Source organism: Erpetoichthys calabaricus, chromosome 14 (assembly GCF_900747795.2).
Source record: "Erpetoichthys calabaricus chromosome 14, fErpCal1.3, whole genome shotgun sequence".
NCBI lineage: Eukaryota > Metazoa > Chordata > Cladistia > Polypteriformes > Polypteridae > Erpetoichthys > Erpetoichthys calabaricus.
The window spans coordinates 9064884-9075631 of NC_041407.2; the positions used below are offsets into that span (position 1 = coordinate 9064884).

A 10748-nucleotide genomic window follows, 5' to 3' on the forward strand; every position below is an offset into this window, starting at 1 on the left:
GTGCCGATAGTGTGTTAAAGGTGGCTGGAGTTGCAATCCTGCCAGCAACCCCTAAGTTTTCCCTGCAAGTTGGAGGACCTGCTTGCAGGGCTGGATGCAGATTAAGGTCATACTCGGGATGGAGCAACTGCAGGTTAAGGGCCTAACTAAAAGGAAGAACATCAAACTCTTTAATTTAAAAAAAAAAAAAAAAAAAAAAAAAAAAAAAGCACAGCATTTTAAAGAAGGGAAATCTGAAATCAAAATGAAGACGATAAATACAAGTTTAGGGGAGGCTCCAAAAGTTGTTTTCCACCCTTAGCCACGCTTTCATAAATTACCAAGACGCCGTGTATCTGCTTCTAGGGAGCAGTCAGAGTGCTTTTCTCATTAAGTTCCAGGTGCCCAACTTACCTTCAAGTCCAGAGTTTTCACAGTTGTGTTTGAGCAGAGTCCATGCGCCAGCAGTTTAACACCTGCAAAGGACAGACATATTAAGAGCATCTACTTGCGCATTTAATACCTTACAATAGAACTGCCCCCCCTCAAACTTTTCCAGGCCTCGGTATTTTAATCTACCTTTTGCCTTCAGATTTGTGTCAAGGTAAATTAACTCATTTAAAGAAATCCTCAACTTATAAAACAGAAATTAGTCAATAGGTTTTAGTTCAAACAATTACTTTCTAACTGTGATCAAAAGGCACTCCGTGCCGGATTGTCTCCTGCCTTACACCCAATGCTATCAAGGTATCCACTGTCTCTGCATTAGTGGGGTTTACATAATGAAAAAGTGAAGGTTTTGGGTTGCATTCGCTTATTTGAACAAATCAATCATTGTCTATTGAGGTTTCTTGGATTGGATTATTGAGATTGCTTTTCACCACATCCATTGTCCAGGAGGACACAAAGTCAAATTAAAGCTTAACTGACCTTCATTATGCAATTGCTGACCTTCTCCTTTTAGTAGGCAGACCAAAAGGCTCACCAGAGAACGTTTTTATTTTGTTGTGGTGTGCTCCTGTGACTGCCGGTCATGTAGTATGACATACCCTGTGAATCAATCCAACTAGTCTGAGGTTCACTCAGAGAAAATCAAACATGTGTTGCTTGATGCTGAGACTGGGGATGAACACGCTGTTCCTATAAAGCAGGGTTTCCCAAACCTCGGTCCTGTGGCTGCAGGTTTTTGTTCCAACCAGCTTCTGTTTTTAATTGAACTCCTGGGCTAATTAAGTGAACTGATATTTCCCAAGTTTTGTGTTTAGGGAACAATATACAAATTAGAAAACTAAGTTTGCTAAAAAAAATATATATATATTAAAATGTACCAAGCAGTTACACAGGAATAATGTATTTTTTTTCTTTTTAACAGTATTTTCATCTTGATTTTCATTCTACTTTTCCAGGTGTTCTAATTGTTTAATTAACCCATTATTTACTAATTAGTGAGTCTGATGCTAAAGTAGTTGCAGCCTTTGACTATTCCGTGTTGTTTGCCTGGGTGTCTGATCGGCTCGTTTAAAATTGTCATTAATAAGATACAACGAAGGGGACAAACTGCACAGAGAAAGGGCAAAACAGAATGAAAACAACAAAAGAGAGTTAAGCATTTAAATCAATAGCAAAAGCAGAAATATTTCTAAATGTCTTATAAATGTAAAAATTATGCTGATGTGCTTTTCTGAATGTAGAAGAAGAGAAAAAAAACAAAACAAAAACAAAAAAGCTAATTAAATGAGCTCAGTGCTATCAGGTGTTGTCACAAATTAGGAATCTGGTTGGAACAAAAACCTGCAGTCACAGGGGGTCCCCAGGACCAAGTTTGGGAAACACTGCTATAAAGCATCCGAAACAGCACAGAGTCTGTCAGGCAGTATGTTATTGGCGTGAGCTCGCCATAATCTGGAAATGTGAAACCGTGCTGGAAAGACATGACAGAGCTGTGTAAAGCCATGCGATTTCTAGTCATGTAAATCGGACAGGCGACCAGATCAGCACTTGGCAGTCATCAAGTTTGACATTCCCTCCGACTAGCAGTCGTGTAATGTGCCACTGGCTTTAGGTAAAGTTTTGATGCTTTCATCACTGGTTTTAGAGCAGAATTAAGGCTACATTTAAGCATCACAAAAAGACTTACACAATTTTTGAAACTGAGTTAATAAACGTGCATTAGGGTGGCTGTTCATTTTAATGCCACATAGTAGTTTATTAGAAAAAATTATTTACACAGATGAAAGAAAAAAAAAAAACTCTTCAAACAAAACAGGCTCATCCATCCAATTTATAAAGTACCTGCCCAGTTCATGGCTGTGGGGAGTTGGTTAACACATCATTTCGATTAGTACATTTTAAAAGATAAAGAAAAACGACATTTTAGAAGTGTGGCAAGCAGAACTTTAAAATTCAACATCAGTTTGATCCCATTGCTTTTCTGTATCACATTATACACAACATGTTGGTGTGGCTCTTATTTTGCTTTTTGTAATGTGCGGATCATCACTGATGACACAGTGGCCTTGGGCTTTGTTTATACTACTACTCTATTGTGCAGCAAGGAAACAAAACCATTAAACTGCAGACTCACCATATTTAGAAAATAAGCTTGGCTTCTAAACTGTTGAAATATGAAGAGCACCAAAAAAATAAAAAAAGCTGGATGTACTGTATATGTAAATGAATACGTAATACCAGCTGTGTAAGCCCGTGCTGGTCCTAGAAACTACTGAAATCGGCAGAAAAAAAAAAATTGAAATGTAGAGATGTCAGGTAATTGAAAGGAACTCCTCTGGGCATCTCTCTCCTCGGAGGTTTCGTGTTGCTGACATGCTCGCATCGCTTCTGTTATAAGTGGCTAAGCGACTTTATCTTTCTTCAGAGGTTTAGTTTTGCCAACGTGCTCACATCGCTTGTGTATTAGCGGCAGGAGAAAAAGTAAAAGGGATATCGTTTTGCTGATGTGCTTGCCTTGCTTCTGTATTAGCGACTAACTTTCTTCGAAGGTTCCGTTTTACTGATGTGTTGGCCTCACTTGCGAATCCTCGGAGACAGAGCCCTTACCCCAACTCCACCTCTCACTTCAGGGTCGGACAGACAGACACACACACACACTTCCACGCGTAGACGTTTATATACAAGATAAACAAGACAGACTTTGGATTGGATTTCTTCACTAACTCCAACTAAGGCTGTTGTGTCAATATGGCCTTGTATGGCAGCCTCAGCTTCTTCTCCACCATAATGTTCCGTTTAACATGTACAGATGTTTATCAAAGTAGTATGAGTTTTTACTTTCGTTGCTTGAAAGGTGAAGAAAAAAAGTATCATGTTGTCAATACACACTTAATAAATATGGCTACAAAAACCTAGGGTAAAAGATAGAAGAACGGTAAAATGCGTCAAGGAGGGAGGAGGTCCCTATCTCAACCAATTACAAGCAAATGATGTTTTGTAATGCTAGTGAAACTAACAAACACATTGTGTTAATATTGTACAGTGCTGTGAGTAGTCTGCACTGCCTTCATGATTCTTTGTCTGTAGTCGTTTAGTGCTCACCGACTAAAGGATCAGACCTCAGCTATACAAACGAACAGAACTTCTTTGTCAAGAGTATGTTGCAAACATGCCATCAACTCAAGAATGCATCAGAATGAAAGCGGCATCTCTAATATTTATTACAGCAGGAGGAGGACAATGAAGGAACATTTTCATACCTTCCTCGCTGAGCATACAGTCACTCAGAATGAGCTCGGTAAACAAAATATCATCATGGAGGACTTTGCTGAGCACAGCACAGGTGTCAACAGAGAGACTCTGCGTTGCAAGGTCCAGCTTGCAACTGCCACTTGAGGCCCGAACATCATGGAGCTGGTTGAGAACAGCTTCCTGCGGCTCCAGATCATTTTCCTTACACAGTCGAAGGTACGTCTTCTTGAAGTCCTCCATCGTCCACCTTTTAAACAAGAGCAGTACAGAGACAAGTGACGGAAAGGCAAACATGTTTGATCTTGATTTGCTTTTAATTTCTTTGTGTTAATTTGCTTTTGGTTAGCACAGCGACACAGTAGTTAGTGCCAATATCTCACTGTTCCAGTGATCTGGATTTAAACACAAGGTCAGCTCATCAATGTGTGGAGTTCTCCATTTCCCTGTTAAAAGAAGACATGGGGTACAGCCCGTACCACCTTTCTGCCTTCCTTTTGACCTCTGGGCTCACGTAGAGTCCTCTCTTTTTCTTGTGTCTTGTGGTTTTCAATTCTGTTGTTGCTTTTGGATTTTTTGCCTGTTGTGTTCTTTTGCTATTTTTTTGGCTGGGTTTTGATTTCGCTGCTAAGCACCTCTGCTGTTCCATAAAAGACCTCTCTCTACATTTGCCAATTTGGATTACACACCAATTTGGACAAATATTCTTATACCTTTCTATCGTGTCCACTTTAACAAAATTAATTTGGAATGCACACCTAGTCGTGTTTCACAAAATGGTGTGCTGGCAGTATATATATATCACTAGTTTTCAGTTCTAGTAACTTGGCTTACTTTCTTGAATCGGTGTAACAATGTCTTATGTTTTGTACTTTCCTGCTACAAACAAATTTCCTTCAGGAATAATAAAGTCTATAATACAAATTCTTTTGTAAGTCACTTTGGAAAAATCGACTGGTAAGTGAGTAAGTATAAATGAGACAACTCTGAGAACTACTAAATATATGTTACCGAAATCAACCAAACTGAACTAATACACACAATGTACAAAATGTCAGTCAGAAATGGCGTGTGTGGCCACATTGAAGAGATGAGATACATTGCTTAATGCACTTACTTAGCTTTATATTTTGTGTAGATTATATAATCTGTGTTTTCGCTTTCGTTCTTTTGTTGGTCAAATGTATTTCAAATAACGCCTTATACTACAGGGTTACCGCCTAGGCACACTGGACATACAGTACACCATGTTTCACAGCCCTAAAAATCCCACGGGTCCATCAAAACACTTCGAGGCGACCCCTTCAACAGTTGCACCATGTGAAGTCTCCTTACCTTGGAAGTCATCCACGGTCACTTTAGTAGCACACTCCAGAATCAAAGCCGCACTATGTTCATCCTCACTAGTTTTAAGGAAAATGTCTAATAGAGAAAAAACAAAAATGAAAAGCGGTTAACAGATCTGCAATGTCTTCACCCTGAAGTCTAACGGATTATCCACAATGGAGTTAATGTCTGCGCCTCAGTAAAAAGCTATGTGAACTTTATCTCGCACAAAAAGGAAACAAAAATCAGTGCTGCTCTACTGTTCAAGCAACTACGGCTGAATATTCCCAAGAAAAATAAACAAAGAAAAGCTTTCGCTTTACTATCGCTGCAAACTTTAACGTTTCAAAGGCTCCTTGTAACCGATAATCCTAAAGCGCACACGTTTCGGTCTTTTGTAAATTCCTGACAGCGCCATCACTATTCTGTCAAAAAAGTGCAAAATGGAAAGCGTCTTGCAGACCATACGCCGTTAACAATTAAACACGACTTACCACGAACTGCACACGAATGCACGCCACGCTGTGTTTCGCATGACTGCTATCGGCTTCTAACAATTTAATAAAAAGCTTTTTCGATTTTACCACCCTGCTCGAGTGTGCATTTCAGTTACTGCCGTTACCACTGACTCGCAGAGGAGCCGTCATAAAAGTAACCAGGAAAAGAAATGCATTTTGGGAATCGTAGTTCTCTTCTAACAACTGAGCGGAAATCTAACTGCTGTAAAACGACAATACCCGTATGTCAATGCGAAGTTTATTAAGAAAAGGTCACGTGGCTTTGGGGACGTATCAGGATTCACGTTTCACTTTCTCACCAAGCAGAATATTTTGGTAAACCTCTAAACCAGGGGTGTCGAACTCCTGGCCTGGGGGGCCGCTGTGGCTGCAGGTTTTCATTCTAACCCTTTTCCTAATCAGTGACCACTTTTCACTGCTATTTAACTCCTTTTCTCTTCATTTTAATAGCCCCATTTTTAAGGATTCAATCCTCTGAATGTATTCCTTTCTTCATTAAATGACAGCCAAACAGAAATGAGATGTGAAACGAGCCGACACATGACCAGCTAAGCTGGGATTTCAAACTTCAACCAATCTCTTAATGAGATGCTGATTCTTGCTGTTAATTAAACCTGTTATTTAATTCCATGACTTGTTGCTGCTCTCATTCTGCCATAGCAAAGATTTCCAAAACTGTTGATTTTTCTGTTTTTTCTAAGAACACCGTCACAATGGTTTGGTGACCTGAGAGATCAACCTTACTGAGACCTTCACGTTTCTTTATTTTCAGATACTGTGTGATGGGCACAGGGGAGCTGGTCAAGTGGCGCCTCGTTTTGTGTCTCATTGTTTGGCTGCTAATTAAGAAAAAAGTGACGACTAAGGGGCAGGAGTCAAGTTAATTAAAACTAAGGCAAAAGAAGTTAATTAGCAGAAAAAACAGGTCACTAATGAAGAAGGTTAGAATGAAAACCTGCAGCCACTGCAGCCCTCCAGGACTGGAGTTCGACACCCGTGCCCTAAACCGTTTACCTATATATATTTGAGGTTGTTATATATTTAATGAACAAATACATTTTTTTCCACCTGTTCTGATGACTTGGCAGTGACATTCATGTCTCTGGTGACTCTTCCTATGAAGTCAGTAGACGGATTGGGAGAGCATGGGGGGGTCATGAGGTCGCTGGAAAGGGGTATGTGCCGCTCTCGATATCTATGCAAAAGGACGAAGGTCCAAGTCTTTAGAGTCCTGGTGCTTCCTCTCTTGCTACATGGTTGTGAGACATGGGCTCTATCCAGTGACCTGAGACGAAGACTGGACTCCTTCATGTGTGTCTCTCTGGAAAATCCTTGGGTACCGCTGGTTTGACTTTGTGTTGTTCATGGAGTCCCGAATGAGGTACATGACCTGCATTGTGGGGGAGCATCAGTTACAGCACTACGGCCATGTGGCGCGTTTCCCCGAGGGTGATCCGGCTCGTAAGATCCTCATTGCTGGGGACCCGAGTGGCTGGACCAGGCCAAGGGGTCGCCCACGTAACACCTGGCTGCGGCAGATAGAGGGTCATTTCCGGAGGGTGGGACTGGACTGCGTGTCTGCCTGGGTGGTTGCCAACCGAGATCCCGAGTTGTTTCGTTGTGTAGTGGGTGCGGTAACGCACTGTACCAGAGCATGCTCCCCAACCTGACTTGACTTGTTCTGACGGCTCTATTCATCAACTTTCAGACCGATTGTTTTCCACAACTGAGTCACGGGGATGTCCGTAGCAGCTCACGTTGGAAGTTTAAAGTGTCACTCGTTGCTTTGTGAGAAGCCCACTTCTGAATGAAAATTAAATGAACAATATGCAAATACGTATCATGATCCCTAAACATGCCCTTTAGTGTTTCTGTAAGAGACTCTTAAGCTTCTAGTCCCTGTTCTTTGAGACCCCAGCCCAGCCCTGCCAGTGATTCCTCCCGTACAGCTCTCTATTAATGCTTGTCAAGAGTGTGCCAACGCCAAGGTGGCGATTTATCAGAGATTGAGGACTGAGCCCCTAATAAGTACTGAAGCTGGCGACGTCTCTTGTCCTGTGGGTTAAATGTTGTTAAGTACACAACGCTGGCAGGTAATGATAAAAGCGCTCAAACCAACAGCTCTGATCTTTCGTTTCTTGATTTCTCTTCCATCCTGAGTTGACAAATTCGCATGCGTCCTACCTGAAGTGGAGTCTGGCAAAATTTTGTATTCATTTTTTGCATGTGGGGCACATTCAGGATAGACAGATTTGGATCAGTCGCACAATTATACAAGTGGTCAAAATAAAGAAAACAAAACAGCAAGAAAAGATTCAGGATCGACTCACTTTTAGTTATTGTGTGGAAGTGCTCTTAAAAGTCCTGCGCTTCTTCAGACAAGAGCATATCTACGTCAACAAAAGCATCCAGAAAAACTTTAAATGTGTGAAAATGCTGAATATGCTGTGGTGGGCTGGCGCCCTGCCCGGGGTTTGTTCCTGCCTTGTGCCCTGTGTTGGCTGGGGTTGGCTCCAGCAGACCCCCGTGACCCTGTAGTTAGGATATAGCGGGTTGGATAATGGATGCTGAATATGGCAATGTTAAATAGGGGTCCTGTTTTAAGTGCATTTTTCAGAGACGCCTCTGACCTCTGTTTTTGGGGTTGCCCTCTTAACAGCAACTTAGCCCCCGGGCAAAGTAGTGCGCTGAGGCCCCTGTTTTGATAACAGAAACATTGTGGACCCCTAAGCTCCTGCAGCCCCCCGGCCAGTGCCCATACATTAAGGCTGCCCTGGGTGCGGGGTATAGCTGCGCCACAGGTTAATGGAGTCCCTGACTGTCAAGGTGATTCAAAGCATGTCTAAGCACTGTTGTAAGTCGCTCTGGATAAGAGCGTCTGCTAAATGTTGTAAATGTAAATGTCTTGTGAGCTCCGACTAGAAAAATATTGAAACGAATTAATAAATAAATAAATACACAGAGACAAACAAATGAGCAAACAGAAATACTTTCTGGGGCAGAATGACCTGCTGTTGCCATAGTGATTAACACCACTGCCCGACGGTGGGCCACTCTGGGCTCAGACCCCAGCACAGTCACTTTCATTATGAAGTATGCATGTTCTTCTCATATTTGGTGACAAGCTGCATGCTTGGTGTCACATACACTTGTGGGCACGTGTGACAGTTGTGCCGCCATCCGCTTCCTATAATATTAACAGAATGTGGATGGATGGGTGCAAACAAATGTCATTAACATAGGACCACCAATCACATGTCAGGGTATCACACTGGTGGGCAAGTTAAATCCCATAATTGGTTTTAACACATCCCAGTGGCATCAAAAGACTTGAACAAGGGGTTATTTTTGTATTTTCATTATTATTTTTTGAACTTATTTTCCTTAGCACACCCTTTAATCACAAAATGTTGCAATTACTTTTTGGGATCCCCACTCCTTTATACCACTGAAGTTAAAGTCAAATAGTGGGCTGCTATGGTTTTGATGATGTGGTAGTTTACTTGCACACCCTGCATTACAAGAGAATCATTTTCTTCTCTGTGGAATGGCAGGTGGTGTCATATTTATATCAAGCAGTGAAAATGAATGCTTGATGATTTTACTTGAGTTTATATGGTAGAAATTGTGAGAATTGATTTATCTTTATTTCTTGTATTTTTGTTAACAGCACTAAGGAAGCGTGAATTTCACTGTACTGGGTGTTACAGGACTATAAACTTGACGTGAATAAATAGAACTAAATGGATCAGCGCAGTTTCATCACGGCAGCCAACAGCTCTCTACTATCTTGAGCTAAACCAAACCTATTAAGAGAAGTTCAGTTTAGTTCACCCAGTCCAGCTAAATTATGTTGGAGATAAAACTTGCATTGGACTTTATTTAACTCCTACGTGTACAGTCAATTCGGATTTTTTTAGCCTGCCTTGCGCCCCATGATGCTCGGGTGAGCTTCGTCTCCACGCCCTACGACCTCGCGTTGGATTAAAACCCGTCCATTTGGGTTGTGCTTCAAACGGCAGTGCGGTACTGTCTGTGGGCCACGTATTCCATTTTTAAACCTGCCTCTGCCAGGGTGAGCCCGAGTAAAGCTGCTAAGTAGGCAGGCAGGCAGTCGTTTAGCGGGGTAATAATAATTCTTTGCATTTATATAGCGCTTTTCTCACTACTCAAAGCGCTCAGCAATTGCAGGTTAAGGGCCTTGCTGAAGGGTCCAACAGAGTAGACTCCCTATTGACATTTACGGGATTCGAACCGGCAACCTACCAGGATTTAGCAGTGAAAAGGAAACGCCATATCCAAATTGTTCGAACCAGATATCGTCGATAGGTCTCATGCAGTACTTGAATGATATTTTACTTTTAAAAACAAACAACACTTACCTTAGTGTCCAGCTTTCGCCTCAGTGCCACTTCCCGTTCAGTACAAGCCATTACAAGTTCTTCCAGCCAAGGTGCGAAATTCAGGGATTCTGAGGTGGTTGGAGAGTATCGACTCCTCCCCAACTTGAATTGACCCTTGAAGACCTCTAAATATCAAAATTGTGGTGGGCTATTAAAATATTTTTTTAAAAAAAAATCTATACATTACAGCTTTATAAACTAACTGCTCAGCGTACAGGACAGGCGGGCTGGGCGGGAACGCAGCGTTAGGCGAGCGCTTCATGTGATGGGCGGGGCTAGAAGCGTTAGTAGCAGAAGGCAAGGCGGGACTAGATAGCGGAGTGGCAAAGTTGTGGGCGGGAACTAGATCGCTGAGTGGCAGCTTGGTAGGCGGGGACTAGTTACTACTGCCAGACCAGCGCGTCCTTTGAGAAGCATTGAGATTATTTGAGAGAAGGGCAGTGAGAGACTTTCAGAAAACACGAGATGACATAAGACCCCTGAACAGCCGTTCGTATTTGCCTTTGTCTTACGGACGCTGAAGAGTGTGACGATAAATAAAAAAAAAATACAGGGGTAGCGCAAAATCCGTTAGCCCCTTAGTTAAAAGCAGCTTTTACAGTCCAGTCCGTCCGTCAGCCTCTAGGCGACTTTGCACATACAGTAAACGTTTTCTCGGACATCAAATTAGATGAATCGCGTGCTGCACATGGCCAGTGTGTTGCGATTCCTGGGGAAAACTGCGGTGTCGTTTACATAGTAATACTGGAACATGTTGTGTTTATTTACGTATGTCTGTTCTGTATCGTATGTTACAAAAGAGTGCACGTGCCGTGAGAAAGGT

At 42.0% G+C, this 10748-nt stretch overlaps 1 protein-coding gene across 3 annotated transcripts in view; it reads right to left on the bottom strand.

The window, feature by feature from the left end:
* lrrc45 (leucine rich repeat containing 45) overlaps positions 1-10144 on the bottom strand; it is a 43951-nt gene extending 33807 nt beyond the window's left edge. The window contains exons 1-4 of one of the 3 annotated variants that reach the window (XM_028818624.2): positions 9905-10144; positions 5014-5100; positions 3690-3928; positions 394-455 (exon numbers count right to left, since the gene is read on the bottom strand). In XM_028818624.2, coding sequence (XP_028674457.1) covers positions 394-455; positions 3690-3921 — 294 coding nt within the window. In that variant the 5' untranslated portion in view covers positions 3922-3928; positions 5014-5100; positions 9905-10144. Of the gene's footprint in view, positions 1-393; positions 456-3689; positions 3929-5013; positions 5101-5498; positions 5667-7198; positions 7342-9904 lie in introns of those variants that run through there. The other 2 variants (XM_051936504.1, XM_028818623.2) reach the window with 2 other exon arrangements.
* Positions 10145-10748: the final 604 nt, after the last annotated feature.